Source organism: Sylvia atricapilla, chromosome 3 (assembly GCF_009819655.1).
Source record: "Sylvia atricapilla isolate bSylAtr1 chromosome 3, bSylAtr1.pri, whole genome shotgun sequence".
Taxonomy (NCBI): Eukaryota; Metazoa; Chordata; class Aves; order Passeriformes; family Sylviidae; genus Sylvia; species Sylvia atricapilla.
Genome location: NC_089142.1, coordinates 45464146 through 45486156, shown reverse-complemented (window position 1 = coordinate 45486156; position 22011 = coordinate 45464146). Strand labels below are relative to the sequence as shown.

General features: G+C 38.4%; 1 protein-coding gene across 1 annotated transcript in view; it reads right to left on the bottom strand.

Moving 5' to 3' along the window:
- Nucleotides 1–3589: 3589 nt before the first annotated feature.
- CDC40 (cell division cycle 40) overlaps nt 3590–22011 on the bottom strand; it is a 38784-nt gene continuing 20362 nt past the window's right edge. The window contains exons 5-15 of the mRNA XM_066315236.1: nt 20099–20238; nt 19412–19508; nt 17616–17755; nt 15261–15335; nt 14559–14604; nt 13091–13192; nt 11744–11859; nt 11527–11660; nt 6873–6949; nt 5314–5458; nt 3590–4573 (exon numbers count right to left, since the gene is read on the bottom strand). Of these exons, the coding sequence (XP_066171333.1) occupies nt 4396–4573; nt 5314–5458; nt 6873–6949; nt 11527–11660; nt 11744–11859; nt 13091–13192; nt 14559–14604; nt 15261–15335; nt 17616–17755; nt 19412–19508; nt 20099–20238 (1250 nt within the window). The 3' untranslated portion in view covers nt 3590–4395. The remainder of the gene's footprint in view (nt 4574–5313; nt 5459–6872; nt 6950–11526; nt 11661–11743; nt 11860–13090; nt 13193–14558; nt 14605–15260; nt 15336–17615; nt 17756–19411; nt 19509–20098; nt 20239–22011) is intronic.

Sequence of the window (22011 nt, the reverse complement as noted above, 5' to 3'; positions counted from 1 at the left end):
GCAAAGGCCTGGGGGTGCTTGAGGAAATCAGACTGGAGCAAGCTAAGGCGGGAGGTGAAATTGTTACAGCTCTTCTAGGATAGGGCATTTTTCTTCTTCTTTTTTTTTCTTCTCTTAATATCATTTTGCAAGAGTTTAAACTCTGCCAAAAAAAAAAAAAAAAAAAAAAAAAAAAAAAAAAAAAAAAGTGAGGAAGACTTATTACTCAGTTAAAGAGTTTTGCTGGGGAATAGGAGCAAGACACCAACTGTGGGGCAATTATGCTGGGAGAATAGGAAAGATTTGCAGCTTCCAGAACTATGTCTGGGTAACTGTCAGTGGTCTTGAAGCTCCATAAAGTTCCTATTACTGAAATGACTCTCCAGGGGACTTGTGTTGCTGCCTTCCTTTCCCAAACCAGAGAGGCAGGCTCAGTTAGCCTTGATATATTCCAGATTAACCAAAACAACCCCAAGGCCCAATGAGAACCTCTTACTCTCTTGACCAATGCAGCAATGTTTCATTTGAGCAGTTCCCCAGTGGTGTGAAGCAGGGCAACAGGAGGCTCAGACAGGCTTAGTGAATTTAACACACTTTAAATGTTCTGTCATACAAGATAACAAACATGTCTGAGGACAAATTTCCAGTGTGCCTGGTGAATTTATAGGTCCATGGCCCACTGAAAGTTGTTGCAGTTTGTTTCTGAAAGCTTTAAATTCTGCAAGCAGCTTCTGTAAACATAACCCTGCCACAAGCAGTTTTCTCGTAGTTCTGCAAGACAGCTGTGGTGTCTGTTTTGCTTATCAGCACGCCTAAGAGAAAAGACATATTTTACTGCAAAATATGAGGCTTAAATTTTTGAGTGTATGCTAGTGAAGTCAATCAACAGTAACGAGTCCCTTAAGTAGTCTCCAGAGGAACATCCCTGGCAACTGATTTTTTCTGGTGTATAGGTTATACTGTTTATAAAACAAGCAAAAACTTCCAAGCTAAACTCCCCTCCCTCCTCTGCTCTCTGCGTTTTCCCCCTCGTGCAGGCTGCTTGTCATATGGAGTCTTCCTAGCAAACGGGAGCAGGATTTTGTAATAACCAGCTGGTAGAAAGAAGGAAAGTACATCGTGTTACTGGGCTGCTGGAGCTGCAAGGCTCCCTGTTTAAATCAGCTGTTAAAGACCACAGCGTTAAACAGCGTACTGAACATCTGCCTGCTGCTAAAAATCGGATTTCTACAAGACAATCTTGGACTTTTCTGGATGTACAGTAATTTTGATGTTTGTTCTTTGTAATGAGGGCAAAGACTGAGCAACTCCATCTTACTGGGGACAGCTATAAACTCTGAGCAAGACAGATGCCAAGACCATCTGCTTCAAGACAGCCAGCCTCCTTACCAGCAAGATGCACGAGGATATGTGGGCTATTTCCCCCTCTTGCATATGAAAGAAGTCCAAGAAAAAACTGGCAAAAGGTCAAAGGAACTATCAATTTTCCCAAACAGGACTCCAAGAACGATGGAGACAGTTGACTGACCTGTAAAACTTCTGCTATAAAAGCAAGCAGTATTAATAAAAGCAGCAACATATTGGCATGTCACTTCTGAAAGTTACAGGCGCACGATCAAGGGGAACAAAATAACGATGCTGTGATGGCAGCCCTGCAGTCCAGCTTGCCTGTATTCCTTCCTGGCAGTGCAACACACTCCCCTTCAGCCCTCCCGAGATGTCCTTTCAGCTTGAATCACTATGCTGCATTCCCCATTAGTGTCTGAGGAAAATTAACCAGGGATCTCAAAATGCACTCTTCCCTTTTCTCCCAATACTGTCTTTTCCCTGAATCTGTCTGCTCACAGGCTAAGTTTAGCGCAGAGGTCTCAGCCTAGACTTGCCTTGACCAACACCTGTAATAGACCAGTTTCTGGTGAAACATGAAACTGGGAAGAGAAGGACATGATTTGAGTTGATTAGCCCAGAAAGAATCTCCTCCCAGGTGGCTGCTGGAAAAACAAGTCTGGGCTCGCACCTCACTCACACACACACATCTATCCTTGTGCACAGCAAACTAGCTGACAAGGTGAGCTTTGCAATTTGCAACAAGAGGGAATTAGCCTCATGAAAATTCCCCCTGCAGGCTTCAATGCAGATGTGAGAAATTCCACAAAAGATTAATGCAGTGACCAACTGTGAGGGACAAAGGATTTTATCTGAAAGTTTCTAGGGCAATTTTGATTCTGGGCTTGCTGCAACCGTTTAATCCCAATTCATCAATTCCAGCAGAACTGATCGAAACATTTCTTAGTTTTTTTGCCACCAAAGACAATACCCAGTATATGACTACAAGAGTTTATACACTTATTTTTATATTCTGCATATACTATTTTACAAGTATGTATCTAAAGTTCAGCCTGGTAGGTGACACATAGAAAAAGACACTACCAACAACAGAGCCAAGCATTTTGTGTATTATGATTTAAATGGTTTTAAGCATTTGGGAAAGGTGTTTCTGATGTGAAAGCCAGTCTGTGTTCCTGTGGGAAGATTTTTATCTGCTCTATTCCTCTTTTCCTCCCTCTTTCCCTTTACATATAAGCTGTTAAGAGTCAGGGCACACTGCCACATATCCATTTGGGAAATGTATTTGAAGGAGAAAATCCATTCCAAATCACCCCAGCCCACTTTCTCTTGAAGCAGCACCTGGCACACAACACACACCAGACCTCAACTCCCAGCTCAGGAATCAAACCTTCCCTGTGAAAAGCACATCAGAAATTCATCCTCTGCAAGACAGCAACAGCTCTTTCCCACCCACATCCTGAAGAGCAGAGAAGCAGGAACAGCCTCTTCTCTCCCTACAGAGGATCAGTCCTCAGGACACGCTGGACCAGCTCTTTCTTTCTAGGCTCTATTGTTTCTTATCTCAGTACTTGCATGGGAAGAAGGCTGGGCTATACCCAGTTTCCACCAGGATGGTGCCTGAAGTGAAAAGAGTGTGTGGAGTTTTTCAGGCACACAAGGCTGCTGGAGTGGGAAAGTAACCAGGGATGTGTAAACTCACTGCAGTTACACAACAGCACGGACTGACAGTGGAATGCCTCTTGAACTCAGCGTTAGAGTTGGCCTAAAAATGCTGTTCACTCACAAGGGCCTAACTTGTGTAACTCACTCTTTGAAAGAATTTCTTGCAACCAGTCAAACAACCCAAACCTCAACAAAACAACCAACCATTTCCTTCCATCTCAGCCATTTGGGATTTTCTGTCTCAGCTTCTATCCTGCTGTCAATTAAGGCAATTATTCCTCTGCTATCCTTTGTAAGTTGAGCAGTGATTGGATTTACAGTAAACAACACACTGTAATTCAAAACTGTAATTCAAGACTGATCAATGGGATAAAATTTGCTATATGCATTTATTTTTATGTGCCCAAAAAAGAGATCAGACAGGGAGCCAAAAGGTCTTTTTTTTCTCCTGCTGCCAACTTGCCTTAGTTTTAAATGAATACTGCAAGAGAATGAGTTTATCTGAACACTGACACAACTGCACATTAAAATACTAAATGGCAGAAAATATTTTATATGGACGTTGCAAGACAGAAAAATTGAATAAAGATAAGCAGAGTTTTTATAAAAAGATTTATTAAAAATAAGTTCTTCAAAGAGAAAAAGTGTGACATGTATATACATGAAATTATCAAAACCCACATGGGGCTTAAAATACAAACTATTCCAAACAGAACAAGAGACATTCACTTTTTTTTTTTTTAACATGTCATGCTTATTGGAACAGAATAGCATATGGGAAGACAAAAAAGCAATACACAGCACACAACCATTACAAGGAAAACCCTGAAAATGAAGACTGCTTGCAAAGGTGAAAGTGATTGTTCCTCATGATTCTACAGACAGAAACTAAGACTATGAATGGCATCTTCGGTTGATAGAGTTCACCTGACAACTGCTGACTTGCAATTAATTTTTCATTTCTACTGTGAATTAGCAAATCTCAGCAAGTGGTTTGTGCTTATCTTTCCCAGCTCAGTTGCAGTAGTACCAAAGATTTCTTCTTAGGAAAAAGTTACACAATTGCTGGTTTTCTCTTTAAACTAACTGACAGTCAGAACCACAAAAATATTTTTCTTAAAATTATTTTATTTTACAAGAGTGTTTTGCACAACCAGAGGCAAGACAAACTGGCACATGATTCTGCATGCTTCAGATGACCTCAGCTTAGCTTCTCATTCCCAGATGCCATATTTAGAATTATATCCTTTCACTTGAGTCTTCTGAATTTCCTGGTGTTTAGTACATATATACAGTGAGCTGAGAACTGCAGTATTACAAATGCCTACCCATCCTTACAGCAGAATGCACTCTAATCTCAGATGTATGCAGGACTTAAATCTTTAGGTCTCTGTAGCATCCTCTTTAGTCCCATAGTTTAATCAGACCATCCCAGCCACACGTAATGACTTTGGATGTTTCGTGTGGATGCCACACCGCACCGATACAGACTTTGTCATGTGCTTTTAACCTGCTGTAGAGTTTTGTGGTCTTCCAGTCCCAGATGTTTAGTTTCCCATCTGCATCTCCAGATATCACATAGCTGTATTAACAGGAATAAAATGAAAGTTGTGTCATGTGTGCAGACTGATTGTATGCTATTACAAGTAGCAACTGAGCAACAGAAAAGAGCTTCACCCAGGGAGCTTCTCATCTGACACAGCCAGCAAACATACCTACCAAGGAATTAGCATTCATGCTGTGCTCTAGGAGAACACAAGTCCTGCAGAAGGTGATTCATCAACTGCAAGGTAAATGTGCTAAGCAGTGTGATTATACCCAGCACTGTGCTATTGGAACCCAAGAGAAAGTGCCGCAAGTTCCTTTAAAATTATACGTGCTTTTTCCTCTGGGTTTGCTGAGGTTATTCCCCAGTTTTTACAGTAACTCTTACCTTATGTGCATACAGTACTAAATGTATGAGCATTACTAAGCCAACGGGAAGGAAGAGATGGTTGTCTGAATAGTAAATGAGGATGCCCACACCAGACTTACAAATTGGGGAAACTGGGTGAGTTCAAATCCCAGATACTCTAGAGAAGTGTACATTGTGGGAACAGACCCTGCACTGCACACCATGTGCAAAAAGATGGGTGTCAGATGTGGAAGCCTCTCTTGCTCCTATCAGATGCTAAGAGTAAACTTTCTGTTCTGCTGCTTGGCAGGGGAGCTCTGCCCAGTGCTGAGCTAACAGGATGACTGTGCATTCATGAATGTTGCAGGGGATTTAAAAGGAAATTTAGTGTCTCTACTTGCAATGAAGTTCTTTCCCACAAAACTTACCTCATATCAGGTGAAAAATCCACTTGACAAGCATAGCCAGCTACCATGTGACCTTTGAAAATTTTCTTTTTGTTTAATCTGAATCTGTTCTGAGCTCCAAAAATCAAGATTTGGTTATCCATTGACTGGCAAGCCAACCATTTCCCTGTAAATGCAATAAACAAAGGTGCTGTCAGGGTGCTGCATCTAAGAAACAGACCTAACTGGGATGTTTATAGAGATTTTGACAATTTTTCTTGCATTATCTTAATCCAGATTTTCATTATGTAGCAGGGTTCTAGGTAACAGTTGATATTGCTTCTGCCTGATACAACTGCCAAGAGTTGAAACCTTATGTTTGACAGGATTTGGGATGCCTATGCCTACAAAATGCACTCAGGACTCTACTAAAGTTCTGACTGTTCCAGTTAGGTGCTGCATCAACCCCATAGACCTACTGTTAAGTTTTTAAGATACTGTGTAATCTTGCTGGTGCTCATAATCATGTAACTCAGTGAGGGGAAAAAAAATCCATCTAGCTGCACTCTACTTGATCACCTGTTTTGTGGGTACTCTAAGACAGTCACACCCTCTTTTCTTTATGGGAAACTAGATCTAAGGTAGACTGCAACTATACAGTATTCTCTGCCTCAATGGGATTCAATTAATAGATATTTTAATGAAATAAAAATTAAAGCTTTTCTAATCATGATTTCATCTCATTTTGCATCTTGGCAGTGCATTAACTCCTGCCTGAGAATACAGTGAAGATGATGTGCTACGGGACACTCAGAACAGACTTCTGTCCTGAACTCTGCATATTGTCACTGCCTTTGAAGTGTTTTCTGCAGTGACAACATAACATTGGCTTTGCAACAAGTTGATCAGCCTCTATTTAGCATAATGGGACTGTTAACAGCAAATCTGGCAACACTGTAATAACGGTGACACTAAAGCTATTTAAATTTGGCCAAAACAGATAGCAGGAATTTTGTCCTGGATTTTCACTGATTACTTGAGGCACTAAACAATTATCCCTCTTCAGCATGATTCTAATTGAAGAACACAAACACCAACATTAACATAAAGAAACACTGAGATAATTTGGGATTTCTCTTATGTGAGAATTACTTGGACTACATCCACAACAGAAGAGAACAGAGTCATGTACAATATGAGTTTCTGCTTTAACAGTGGCACCACAAGGACTGCTGAACTTGCTTAATTGCTTAACACTTTGCCACCATTGTCAGTTTGCTCTATTGTTTCTCTTAGTATTTTAAATACAGTGAAGAGCACATGGTAGCTCTAGGGAGAGCCCTTCTGCCTTGTCTGGATGAAGGCCTCATTTTAAACTGATACAGTTACCCTGATATAAACCCTCATTTTGACCTACTTGCTCTTTAGAATTTTAAATCAAAACAAGATCCAGTCCAATCTTGGAATAAGTGCGTGGATGATTAGGGAGGGGGTTAGTAAGGGGTGAAAGGAGGATGCAATACAGCAACATCATAGAGATATAATCAGTAAGAGATGCCTACGTAAATTAGGTCTAAGAAGGCAGCAAAGTGTTAACCTACCATTTGGAGACAAAGTCACAGCTGGCATGGAATGCATACTTGGCTCAGCTATGTACTTGAAGTCTACAGGAATGTCCCTGCAAAAGGAAGAAGTATGTGTTTTTATGAAGACATGGAGATGTTCCAAAGAGTTGCTTCAAGTCAGCTGATTTACGTGGCAACTGAACCATGGAGAATGTACGGTGGTATCCAAAGGAAGAATATGCAAAACCTCAAAAATATGAATGTACACCCAAGAGCTCCAGATTCGTAGCCATCTACAGCATAATCTCTGAGAGTGTGAATTTACCCCAATCAAATGAGCCAGTCTAAATTAGAGTCATAATTTTAATTCTTAAGAGCAAAACTGTAACACAAAGTTCCTTTATTGCCTCCAGTATAACTGCAGCTCTTACAAAGTTCCTATTTAGATTGTAAGAGCATACTGACATATACATGGATCTTACTGGAACATCTTATTGACTTGAGTTTTGTTTTAACTCAAATATTTCTGCCATTTTTAAAATTCTTCTTTTTTGAACTTTTTTTTTTAAGGAAAACAGAATTCTCTCTCATCTCTCTGACATACCCTTTTCCTCCTCATCTCCCCAAATGGGATGCCAACCAATTCCAAATATTCACAGCTGAACTGAACACTGAACTCCTCAGCTCAATTGCATAAGGACTGTGCCAGTGCATTTTCTTAACATACACTGTCCTGTACAAAGGCCTAGGGTAAGAACAAGGACAGTCTAATCCTTACTCTGCAGAACTGCCATTTGGTTTTGACTATATAAATTGAATTACTAACGGTTTGTGCATATGCACAGTATTCCTCATACCCTGCATTGGAAGACTAGAAAAAAGGGAAGGCATGCTTTCTCATTAAGCAAAAGAAACCTCCAGCAGAAAATAGACTTGATTAATGTATTCTGCAGAAAACACATGCAAAATGTTCTATAGCAACATTAATTAATACAAAGGGGATGTTTATGACTTCATTGTCTAATTCACAGAGCAGAAGAGCTGCTGGGACACTCCCAGAGCAGAGAGCGTGGGTGGCTGCCTTGTCCCAGCTGCCCGAGCCTTGTTGGATGGCAACACGGCCGGCATTAGCAAGGTAATTACCATCCTGCTTTATTGTGGAGGAAGTTATTTCCCATCATCTTGAGTTAAGCAACACACACAGGGGCAGCAGGGTGAGAAGCTGCTCTGTTGTTGGAAGCAACACAAACGCTGCTGTGAGTTAAAATTATTTGTTCCTCAGAGTAAGAAGGGCAACCCACTTAATACACTCCAGGGATAAAAGAATGCACATTAGGCCAGGGATAACCAGCTTCCAAACAGGCAGACCCAAGACTGCCCTTGGGCAGCATATCTGTGAAGAAGCAACTAAAAATCCACATCATCTCTGAGGCTGATCAACAGCACAGGAAGTGCAGCCCCTGTGCCACATCCTACCCAAACAGTTTCCAACTCCATTTGCAACAGGACATCAGGTTATTGCTGCAGCAAGGCCAGGCCCTGATCTGTTCCCATCACCCACCACTCCTGCAGAGCAACAGCCTTTCTGGAGTCCTCAATGCCAGGGAAAACCAATCCCACTGGAAGCCCCATTAAAGTCTTATCACAGAAGATGCACATCCAACACTGAGTTGTACTGCAGTCAGAAATTTAAATGCAGCACTGGTTGCTTTGCCTTCTCCTTTTACAAATGAAGGTAGGCTCACTTATTAGAATTTATTCACAACAGCTCTGCTTTATGTTGATACCTACCAGGCACACATAGGACAGCAGTAGGATACACTGCATTAAACTATTAGGCAGAATGAAGAGATGCATTTGTGTTTCACATTTGCTTCCAGTCAAATTGCTAAATAAGTAATGTCAGCCTACTCTCTTAAAAAAATTACCAATACAGATGCTATCATGGTTTCCCAACCTCAAAACTCATGTGATATATTTGCTTTTTGTGATAAATATTTAAAATTTAAATATTTTGAAGTCCTTTCCCCACTTCATAACATTTCAAAGGCCAAAAAGTTTTAAGTACAGGAAGTGATACCTGCTAGCCAAGATTTAGAAGTGTTATACTCTGGGGTTCTGATACAGCTTCTTCCCCAGGCAAGACATAGAAAAATATTTTTGACAAAAACAGGAAAAAAAACCCCAAGCTAATCCAAACCTTCAGCCCAACCCAATCCAGTTTTGGGACCTACATATCATGAAGACATCTCTGAGGAGACTACAGTATCTCTACCAGGAACCATGGGTGAAAAGGCCCACTAAAGGGCACAGCTCTACATAGATGACAAGCCTCCCAAGCCTGGCAGCACAATAGCTAAATTATCACTGCACAGTTCTTGCTTTCTTGGCTGACTTGGAGGTAAAAAGAAATAACAGCCTCCAAAGTTAAATGCCTAAATCATTTAATTGTTTATCCAAATAGGATCAGATGCATTTAAAGAAACACAAAATAAAATTTTACATTTCTAGAAGAGGGACCACAGAACATGATATCCATGCCAACTTTAATATCCCAATCACATGAAATGCAAAAGCAGGCAAATTTTTAAGTACTCCCATTAATATTCCTAAATAAACCATGTAATCTACAAGAGTCTGTACTATACTTGAGGTTTGAACTTTCAGCAATCAACCAATTGCAATTTTATTTACAGTGAAATCTGTGGACAGGATGAATTCTTGGGAAAAGAAGATTTAAGTTCTCAGGAGTTTCTCACTGTGATGAAGTCAGACAAGCCATCCCATTAGCAGCTCTGGCCAAGTCAAAGTGTTTACAAAACACACTCCAGAATTCCTCTAGACAATTGAAACTCAGCAATTAGACCAACTTTTATTCATGTTGGCCATACTCAGGTCATAATTACTTCTACTTTGTTTCTGTAGGATACTGAAGAAACACTGTGCTGAAGAACACACTGAAGAAAAGTGCCAAAAGGTGCAGTAACCAAATAATTGTTAAATAGCAAGTAATTTTTCTTATCAACTTAGGAAAAAAGGATTTGAAAAATAATTTGCCATGTAAGTTTCTGAGCTCCAAAATCTTCCATAATGTATATATTAACTTAGTTTTAAGGCATTTTAAGAATCTGCATCTTGCAATTATAGAAATACGTTTACAGACCAATTAACATATATCATGGTAGGTTGTGGGAAAAGGTTTTCAAGTCATGCCCAGGAAGATGCCATTACACTTGCTCTTTATAAAACCAAAGAATTTCCCAACAACTGCATTACAGAATATTGGCTAGAGTTGAGTTCTCTATCATTTCAAGAAGGGAGCTCTTTCTTCAGTGCACAACACACTATTACAGGTTTTTTTCTTCAGAAGAAAAAAACTTCTGCTACTGGAACAATCAGGTTGCAATGTTCCCATGCCAGAACCTTTTTGCCTTTCCTGCTTTTCTCCATGGACTGACTAAATCCACCCACTTCACTATTTATTTCAACCATCACACAAAGCTCATAAAACAAGGGCAATCCAATCTCAAGGAAATAACAGATTTGTACAAGCGAGATCATCCTCCCACTCAGCAAAGAGGAGACATTCCTTAGCAGACATGGTATTGTAAAGATTTTTCTTTAAGGAGCTCAGTAAATCAGTAAATGCATGGGTCTACTTATGAAGTACTGAACAGAGGCTTTCTTGGAGTAGCATATGGTGACAGCATTTTATGTCTAGCCTAAGCCTGGGTTCCTAGACTTTGGTCATTCCCACTGCTACTGGCAATGACAGCAGCCAATCACAGACAAGCTGAAGATTTAGCTGGCTGCTTGGGTGACATTCCAATACCACAGACTGGAGTTTTGTCTAGGCTACAGGAAGAAAGAAGAAAAAAAAAAAAAAAAAAAAAAAAAAAGGCAAGCAGCTGGGAAGGAACTGATTAGTCACAGAACTGTCGAACTGGTGTCTGTATTATGCAACAGCTTTGCATGTGTGAACAGCAAAAGGAAATGAATACCTCAAGATATGGGACTGATTATTTCAAAAAGAAATTCTCAAATCCTAGAGAAGTCTTAAAAGTATTAAATTCAAGATCTTAGTACCTAGAACTTTGTGAAAAACATTTCAGATAGTTTTTAACACTTAACCTACAGAGAAAACAGATAATTTCTGTCATTTCAAATACTTTATATTATTTTTTCTTGGCCAGACTCTCCTTTTTCTGTCATCTATTGTATTCATACTGTGTGCATCGATTATTGCCAAAAAGCCAGACTAACAGAAAACCAGAATAAAGCTACACTAACCTAGTTACTTCAAACATGGGCCAAGTACCATATAATACTATGGACATCCAAGTGCAAAGCATTCAAAACCAACACACACCAATCGTAATAGAGCAGACATTGCTTTAAGAGTTAATTTAAGGACTAATACACTCTTGGGGAAAGGGGAGAGAGCAGAGACCACTAAAAGAGTGCAGTGTGTTTCAGGCTGATAGGGCTGTCTTATGTTTTCTTTGGGGAAGAGGAAATCAATGAAGTGTCTCAGGCATTAAGTCAGAACAGGGTTTTAAAGCTTTTCCTGAGCTAGCTAGAACTCAGTACACTCCAGTGACCTATGTGCTATGTGTACTTTTAAAAATGAACTCTCTTCTCAGGTTGCTCACAATATACTTTGAGGTAGAATTCAAAATTTTAAACTTACCATTCCCAGACTCTTAAACTCTTGTCATCAGATGTACTCACAAACCTTCTATTTTCATCCACAAACACAATGGTGTTGACAGCTCCCAAATGCCTATCATATTCCTGCACAATCTCACCACTTCGAATATCCCACTACAATTAAAAGAGTCATAATGAGAACCTGTTTTTTACTAAATGCCAGTATTTTTAGAGAAATACATATTGAGTAGACATACCTGTACAATTTTCTTATCTGACATCCCTGCAACAAAGAGATTTTGTTTATCTTCATCAGGATTGAACTTGACACAATAAGGAACCTTCCTGTTGGTGAATCTTGAAATACATTGCCCTGCAACAGAAAACCCATTTATAGTGTATCAGGTTGGAAGTGCTATGGGCTGATTGGTTGTTTGCAGATACCGAAAAAAAAGCACTTTACAAGAAAACACTTTAAAAAAAGTCCTTGAGAGAATGAGAGAGCAGAATTTGCTCTTTGGTTAGACCTTCTTTCACATTTGTGTGCATGCACCTGCCTAAACATGCACACACACCAATTGTTTTGTAAGTTTGCTACAGCTTCCCAAACACTACAACTGGCTCAGTACCCTGTATGCCACCAGGACATAACAACAACATAAAAGACAGATTCAGGATATCACAGGCTGACCACTGTGCAAAACATCACCTCCTTAGGATCAGAGGTTTTCTCAACAACAGATACAAACTTGGGCAAGAGTTCAGGACTAACCTTAGAAAGGGGTAACAGTTATCCAACTGCAAAACAAAGCCCTGACCTCCCCTCTTAGCTTCAGCCACAAATACCCTGATTACTCATTATGCATAACTTACAGGAGCCATGTTAATCCAAAAGCTCTTTCTAAATAAATGAGTTCAGACTCAACACTGGAGAATTAGACTTACACCTTTCTGGCTATCACCTGTATAAGATTAGTGGCACTGCCAGAAAGCTAACAACTTTTTCAAACATAGAAACTTCCCGTGTTAGGAGAAGACCCAGGTTTAAAAGAATACTGACAAAATCTAACCTGTATTTTTTTTTTTTTTTTGTCTTAATAAAGTATTTGTAGCAGAATGTTAGAGCATCTCCAAGGCATGAGACCATCAGACCTATCCTTCAACTCTCCTTACCAGCAGCTCAGTTATCACCACCTTTTCTTATTTGGAGCATTGTTCCAGGTTAAGCAAAAGACCAAGTGAGATAATTTTTCTAAATTAATCATATTTAGGTGTAAAGAGTAATTAATGCCTGTAACTGTAAACATGCAATCAAATTATTTGGCAAGAAGTCTTTTTGCTGAAAATTGTTCTAGCATTACAAACAACTATCAAACTTCTCAGATAAAAAGGTATATGAAATACAGGTAGTGTCAACAGCACCATTGCAGATAACAACAAAACACGTGTGAAAAAAGATTAATTATCCTGCACTGAAACACTAAACAGTGAACTACAAGACAATATGAAGGACAGCTGGAAACAACCTGAATGCTAAGATATCTTTATAGTCACTATTAATTAAAACCAGTGCCAAATAACAGTACCTGCAAACACAAGCCTACCTGTTTCAGTGTCCCAGAGTTTTAGATAGCGGTCATATGCAGCACTAAGGAACTGAGTGCCTGCATTGTTAAAACAGATGTCTCGAACAGCTTTACTGTGTCCTACAAAATAGAAAAAAATGCAATGGTAAACTTTCATCCATTTATACTTAGAACTCATGTGTTAGGTTTTTAAAAAAAAAACATCCAACCCATATTACTCAAGTTAAATGATCTAACAATGCAAAGACAAGAAGAAAATCACTTATTGAAGTTCTTAATGAGAACTAGTAAAGAATAATTCAAGTGAGAAAGAAAAAGTAACTCCTAAAAAATGATGAAAATAAAATCCCATAACATCCTAACATCTCTAAGACACTGGAGAGAGAAACAAAAGCATTGCACAAAACCAATTTGATAAACAAGTATAAACTTGTATAAATTGATACACAAGCAGAACTTCAGAAGAAATTTAAAACACTCTAATACATGGAAACATCTAATTAAGAAGAGGAGAGACAAACACTACATGAGACACATTTAATGGCGAAACATTTATAATTAGAAAACAGGTACAAAATATTGGATATATTAGATCAGAAAACTAAGAATGCTTTTATCTGATGTTAACCTTGCTACCCCTCAGCCTCAATACTTTTATCTGACCACCACATCAGATGTGTAGTTCTTTTTAGTTTAAATATTGACATGGTAATTCAAATACAGCAAAATGGCGGGCAAATCTGGTTGATAATGAGAACCTTTTGAGAAAAACAGTCACACTGTTCAGAAAGAGCAGTCTATTGAGAAAGAACCTTTTTTGAGCCGTCATCTTTGCCACACTGCTGTCATCAGAAATAATAGGGGGAAAAAAGACTTCTTTCTCGTTACTCAACATATATTCACTCAGTGTTCTAGAAATGTTCCTATTTCAACAGGAGAATCAGCTACTTTTGTTCTGTGTTCAAGGCTGCTAAGAAGTTTGTATTTCTCTCTCTCTCAGCCATCTGCTTTAAAAAGCACCTGTTACAGGAACAAAGACTGCACCTGAAACTATAAAAAGATTTCCCATGCTTTTGCACTAAAAACTCAGCACAGATGGAATGACCTATTTAAGGGGGTTCATCAGACCATGAGACACCCTCACTGGTGAAATACAGACGGTTGCTGTTTTCACCATGAAGATAGGGCAATTTCATGTCAAAATTTTGCCTTTGGAAAGGAGTCTTGCATAAAGTATTGATGACTGTAGTACACTAATGTTTTGAGGCCTGTAAGGCATTACACACCAACATTTAATTGTTTGGGATAATGACAAAGTTCTTAATGAAATGTAAACTTTTTCAGTTCTTACTGCCAAGACCATTCTGAACAACCATTGCCTTGGATGCACACAAGTCATCTTTACAACAAAGTAATAAGCTAACCTAAATCATATTCTTCAAGGAAGTTGTTCTAGACATAAATGAATTTAAAAAAAGACTATTACCAATAAACGTTCGTAGACATCTTCGATCACCATATACTTCCCATAACTAGGAAAAAAAGGATGGGGGAAAAATATGTCAATTGTTAAACAGTAATGATACTGAGATTAAGTGCAAACATGTATGGCAACATCTTTTAAGAAATTAATTACAAACATGTACCACATACTGATTAATCACAATTTATCCAGAAATTCACTAGAATGTTGTCACCCTCCTGTTAGCAAAATCCCCTTAGAAGAACGAAAACTCCCATACCATATTCCAACTTTAATGACTTCAGGATTTGCTACTAAAAAATCCCCAAAACATCAACTTTCTGTTGATATATGCTGGACTGAAGTGAGAATAGTTCACACCACAACTGCTTTAGTAAAAGACTTCAGCAGACACCTATTGTTAGTTGTAAAACTAGGCTTCACAGAAAATTTATTAATATAACAACAAAGGCAAAAACGTGAGAAACTTGTGACCTTCTAAAGGCTATTAAAAAACAACTAACACTGTTCTAACAGCTTCAGGCTTGTGCACTGCTTTTTTGTTTGTTACAATGAATTTGCAATTTAAAAATTAGGTGAGAAAAAGCAAAACAACACAGATGAAAGGTATTCAATAAAGTACAAAATGTTTACATATCCTAAAATGCACTGTCTGTATACCAGGATGGTATAAAAGGTATACATGTAAACAGAACCTTAACTCACCTTAATTTTGCAATCCATAGAGCAAGACAACAGTATATGCCCAGACAGAGGAAACAATCTGACTGCACTGACACCCTGTAAATAAGAACAGAAGTTAACAGTAAGTGGATCATCTAGATGTTTCCTCAGTTCATTGGCCCTCTTTTCCAAGCAAAAGCAAAAGCTTATCTTCATAAAATATACAGATACTGTATCTTCAAAGGAAATAACCTGCCCACATTCCATTTTAGAAACAGTGACTTATTTTGAACAAACGTTATTGGAAATAAAAGAGATTCACTTTAATGGCTGCATATACATAATCACCTTCAACATCCACACCATTAATGTGGTAAACACAGCAAATAAATACAAACTGGGAGTTGGGGGACTGTCTCTGCATAACAAGCCTTTTCAGCTAGGGTAGGTACAAAATTGGGAAAAAAAAAAAAAAAAAAAAAGCTTTGGCCAGCTCAATTTCTTACATATACTTCCAGTGCCTTCTACTCACTGACCTCAGATTTCCTGGGCACAGCTCTCAGTATTCCAGGTGCTCCTTTCTGGGAAGTCCAATGAACCCCAAAGTACTCGTAGTTTTAACATCCCTCCTTTCCATTTCATGTTGATTACTCTATTCATATGCCATCCAGTTCCTCCCTCCCATCCCTGGCTGGAGCTGGGTACTTTATCCTCCCTATAATTGTCTACTTACGTCCCCCAGTTTTTCTAAATTTGCTAGCCCATTTTATTTTGCCTGTCCTATCAATACCATTATTTATCTTGTTGGAAGGCCATTTTACGCATCAGTCTGTTGTATTAGAATAACAGGCAAAGGAGGGACTATGTTGGAATTCTGGAAGCTGAGAATTTTAGGCTTTCTCTGTGCTAAAAGGCACTGACCCTCAAACAAACACTGCATTTGACCTGAGGCCATGGAACAGGCTTCTGAAGTTGAGTGGTAGCACTGGGATTGTGGGTGTGTAGTTTGAACGGAATTGTTGATATCACTGCGTGGAAAACCTGGGATTTGGGATTTTGGTATATAGTAATGTATATAGAGCAATATGGAGGATTTGGGGCCTCAGCTAAGTTCTTCTTCTTTCCTTCCCAGCTTCCAGCTGATTCTTTTAACTCTTTCTCTTCAGGGAAGTCCTGGCTTTAACACTGTAACAGGTGTTCCCTCTCACACGGGGCACCATTAAAATGTGAGGTTTTTATCTTCTTTCTGTTAGATCTGGAATTAATGCATGGGAGACGCAGTTTTCTTGTGTTCTGACTCAGTTGTTTATTAATTCCTATCTCAGTCTCACAAGTTGTGAGCTCCAGTTGACAAGGTAGAAAATGGCTCTGCCTCTAACCCTTCCCATAGTGTTAATTACCCGATAACTGACTGTCTGAGGTCTGCAATGTAGACCTCTCCACCCAACTACAAACTACCACCCAAAACCATGAAGAAGAACGCGAAAGAAGAACTTAGCCAACACCTCAAATCCTCCATATTGCTCTATATACATTACTATATACCAAAATCCCAAATGGACTAGAGCTTTGGGGAGGAGGTATCATTCTGGAAAGCCCTGATAAACTGCAGCTATAAGCTCGTTGATGCAGCAGTCATTTAAGAAGAGTTCAGAGATGTGAATCAATTGAAAAAAAGGCTAAAAGCTAAAAACATTCCCTGTGTTCTACTTCCAGATACTATTAAGCTGATGTCTACTGCGGTGCAGCATATTCCCCCTCAGCAATACCTCAAATTAGCAGCAAAAGAAGCAGCAAATTGAGTATGTGCTATACAACCCTGAGCAGTGAAACGTTTTTTTTAATACCAGAAGTGTGTATACTGTTTTGGTATCTGACGCAAGAAGGAACTGTTAAGCAGCATCAAAGAGAACTCTTACCAAGACACTTCTTAAAGGTATTAGCTATATTTGGGAAATGCGTAATGCAGATGCACTATAATCACAAAACCTATGTAACTTTACCTAAGTTGGATACAAAATAGCCCTTAAGTACTCTTACTACAAAAAACCCTCAAACCCCAAACATTCTTAGGAATCTCTAGAATTAGCCTTATTGTTATTCACATTGTAGTTTAGGGAATAACTTAAAATTCCACAGAAGTCACTGAATAATACTTTTCCCTTTAAGGTAGGTCAGGAAAGTCACTATTTTAACACAAAAGTACATGCAGCTAGACAACTCCAGCTGAGCAGGCGAACACCTTGTGTGAGCATGTAACGGAACCAATTACATGCAGAGTACAGTAAAGAGGAAAAGACTCTTTCCTTCTACTGACTCTTTAGTTTTATAGAAATTACTAGCTGCAGACATAAAATTAAATAGGTTGTTATGCTGTATGCTCACAAACATTCCTACCTTTGTATGCCCAGACCACACATGGATTTGTTTCTTCGGAAGATAGCACTTCTCAGGTGGTACAGTAGAACGGAGATTAACTCCAACATCTTGAGGGACATGAAGATAAGATCTCCCCTGATAGTCATACATTTCTTTAACTGAAAAAGCAAACACAGAATTCTGAGAATCCATATTTTAAGAGGTTATAATCTTTGAAAGGCTCAACAACTCACACAATTATTGTTTTCTCAACACAGCTGCTCTGCTGTAGAGGGAGAGGTGAGAGAGGGGGTACAAGAAAAAACAGAATCTTCATACAGATGTAGAATCTTATTTGACATCAATTAAACTCAAATTAAGTCATTTCAGCAAAGTGTGCCTGGAATCTTACAATCCAAACATTAAGACAATCTTTCTCCTATCCATTTTACTCATTATCAAATATCAAGAGAGTTCCCCTGACCAAAAAGACTTCACTTACACTAACACTACATAGATTAAACCATGCAACTTTAACACTGACATTTGCTTGCAATTCACATTCTGGCCAGCTCTGTGCTGCGCCAGTCATGTCAAAAGAATTACAAATCAAGGAAAAAAAGATTCATTTGGCCAGCATGAACCAACATTGGTCAGCAGCAGCCAAAATCTGCTCTTTAGGTTTAAGAAGTGACTGGACAGTCAGAAACACAGGGATGCATTGTGCATGAAAATGGATTATTTCAGAGTAGATGTATGTTGGGTAGCTATGACCATAAACTGTGCACTGATTAAATTAATTTCTCAGTTTCTAGAATACTGTTATGGCAGTTTTGGTTGTAATCCTGCACAGCACCCATGCTTAAACACATCTTCAAAATAGAGTATTTCTGGAAAACTTGCATGCAAGAAGATCACAGTTTATATGGCAAGGTCTTTCACTGTGAAATTTCAGGTAAAGTGCATACAAAATAATTAGTCTGTAGGAGCCTCAGTGGCTAGAATTTCATGTTTGTTATGCTCACTGCTGTTCAATAAATACTGCCATGACCTACAACAGATAAACATAACAACATTCTAATGTCAGCAACATTTATCTCAGCCACCACTTCTTCCTCAACACACATTAGAAAGGATGCTCACAGCTCATATGTGTGGGCCTGGCTGGAGAAACCAGTACACAAAGAGAGGCCCTGTCTACCAAAATATCTGCACCAAGCAGTGTAACACAGGGTTGTTTTGTATGCAGACACCTGAAGTAACAATTTCAAAAAGTTACTGAATTTTACTTAATTACCAAACCATTTTCTTTGAAGGTAATACATACTACAAGCTTCTGTAGGGTAATTAATTGATACACAATTATTCATAGTATGACAGCAAGAACATTTACATTAAAAATTGAGGAAGTATAAAGTCCAAGTGATTTTCTAAATTGTTCATAAACCATAACTCAGAGCCCTACCTGCTGATGAAAATACTGACATAAAACTACAGTAATTCTGAAGCTGAAACTAAGCCAAACTCACAACTTCAATAAGCTTGCTCTGTGAAAAAGGAAAGGGATATATGCATCTAGTAAAAAAAAAAAAAAAAAAATAAAACCAGTACCCTGACAAATGACATTTGCACACTGCTCTTCACAGCATGAAGTGGAATCAGTTGAAGTTTATTTATCTCTTTCCCTGTCCTTTATGCTTTTGCCTGTGAGTGCTGTTATCTCCAATACAGAAACATCAAGGTGCTGAGGCTGTCTGCCATCCTTACTAATTAACACAGCAGGCAAGAAAACACAGCGAGCTAGAAGATGAGAACAGCCAGGAAGATGCCATTACCATGTAATATAGTCTTCTCCTCTCCAGGTTTATCATCTTCTAGTTTTCCTCTCTTCTGCCTCTTAGCTGTTATTTCATCCAACTCCTTCTGCTCTTCCTGGAAAAAAAAACCAACAAAACATGACCTCTTAAAAAAATCCCCAGCATTTAGAATCACATAACAAAATCCAGAACTGTACTATTGTTTACTCACGATTAAGAACACATTTATTTGCTAAACGAGATCAGAAATATTTTTAAGCATCAATAAAGAGAATACTCCTATCAAAACCATAATGGCTTGGAAAGCTACAACAAAAAGAACTATTATCTTTTTAGACATAGACTAAAGACGCACTTACTGGACAAGAAGAATAAATTTTGGTTGGATGGCTCAGGAGGTATGTTTGTGTGACGCTGGGGGCTTTCAATTTGCAAGTTCTTTTCAAAAAAGTTTTGCTTTCACATTTTTCCCCCCAAACTGTTTCTTTTAATCAGAGTCTACACACAGATTTCCAAAAAGTGTTCCAATTAATTGAATGCAGAATATCTGGAACACCTCAATTGGACATATCACCCAAAATGTTTCTATTACCCCAAAGAATAGCATGGATCAGCTTGGACAAGCACTAGTGCAGCTGGATCTCTGTTGAAACCACTGCCATGCAGTGACAATTTGTACATCCATTTTGTTAAAGCAGTACTTACTTCTGATGGTTTGGCTACTTCTTTTTCATCAACATACTTTGCCCATGGTCCCAGAAAACCATCAATATTAGATGCATCATTCTCTTTGAATTTCTTCCTTTTTTCAATTTTCCTCTGTCCTGTTTCAAACACTGTTAAACCTGAAGAAGGAAACAATACACTAACTGCTAACACAGAATACATCAGAGGTTACATCATAGTCAGTTTAAAAGAAAAAAGCACCACCACTGCTCTTTTTAGTGTAAAGGACAACATGGAAAAAGTATTTGAGCAAAATTGGCTGAAGTATTGCTCACTTTTCCAGCTATGAACATTGCTAACTATGCACAGTAACAGAGCAACCACTTAAACTGTGTATCCTTGCTTGTTAGAATATTTAACCATGCATGTACCATAAATTTTTAACAGTAAGTCTGCAGACTGTTTGAATAAATCAATTTTCATGCTTTAGACTGTGTAGTTTTTAAAAGTAAAGTCATCTTGGCTTCTGATCCCTCTGAACCATCTCAATTTGAAAAAAACCAAAAAAACAGTCCCAAAATAAAATAAGACAAATGTCCCAAAACTCGACCACATTTGTGTATTTTAATTTTGAAAAAAATAATAGAATTATAGAATGGTTTGAGTCAAAAAGGTGCCTACTCCAACCACCTTGCAATGAGCAGCAACATCTTCAACTAGATCAGGTTGCACAGAGTCCTGTCCAACCTGAACTTGAACATTTTGAGGGATGGGGCACCCACTACCTGTCTGGGCAACTTGTTCTAGTATTTTACCAACAACAATGTAAAAAATTTCTTCCTTATAACTTAGTCTGAATCTATCTTCTTTTAGCTTATAATCATTATCCTTCTCCTATTGCTACAGGCCCTCTTAAAAAGTCTGTCACTATTGACAGAGTCATCTCCCTTTCAAGCACTACCTTGTTCTTTCATAGAAATAGCAGCTTTTCACAAATACTGCACCCTCAGACTTTCATGTGTCAAAACCACTATACAGTGGTTTTATATGGGAGTAAAAAACCCTGTAGGTAATTGTTTTAACATCTTTTAAGTTTTTCAAACTTGCATATACAATTATGTTCCATTTTCAAACAATTTTTTTTCTGCAGCAGCAGTAGTACTCATCTAGTGCAAAAGAGACAGAAGAAGCTTCTCACAAACAAAGCGAAAATAGGCAATGTAAAAAGTTAAGTAGTGATCAGAAGGAATCGCACATTAATCAAGGGTTTTCTTAAAATGAAGTACAAAATTCTTTTGTTAAAAGGGTTTTTTACCATTTTTTATGGTTTAATGGTTTAATCTTAGTCATTTCCTTCTCTGGAAGGAAAGAGTGAAATAAGCTTGGATATATTCTGAGGAACAGGACACAGAAATAAAGGTCCTTTGTATACCCATATGAATAGGATATTTGAAAAAGACATGCAAGGGAAAGCATAACCATGACATTTAAACAGGTACAGTTTTCCAATGGGAACAAGTCCCTCTGAATGTTAAATATCTTGTATCAAAGTATTAATTACAAACCCCATGCCCCTGCTAGTCAATCCTCCCAGTGGCATGCCACACTGTTACCATTTGGCAACCTTCCAGTGGTTTTTCTTTTCCAAATAACCCAAAGAGCTTAACTTTGCTAAGCAGAGATAACACACAGCTCCCAACAGGAGTGCCAGAGGTTGCACACAGTGTGATCAGTTTGCTCCTGAGGAGCAGTTATGGTGATTAGCTCAACATACAGGTATCCTAATGCAGATACATGATAATGTTAGCCAAGACAGAATTTAAGAGGACCAAAAAAGCTGTTTCAAATTAAACAGATAAATTGTATTCATGCAATGGCATATTGCAAATCCTATTCTGAAATTTGTCATGACAACCTGAAACATTTCCTACTTCCAGAAAACAGAACATTCC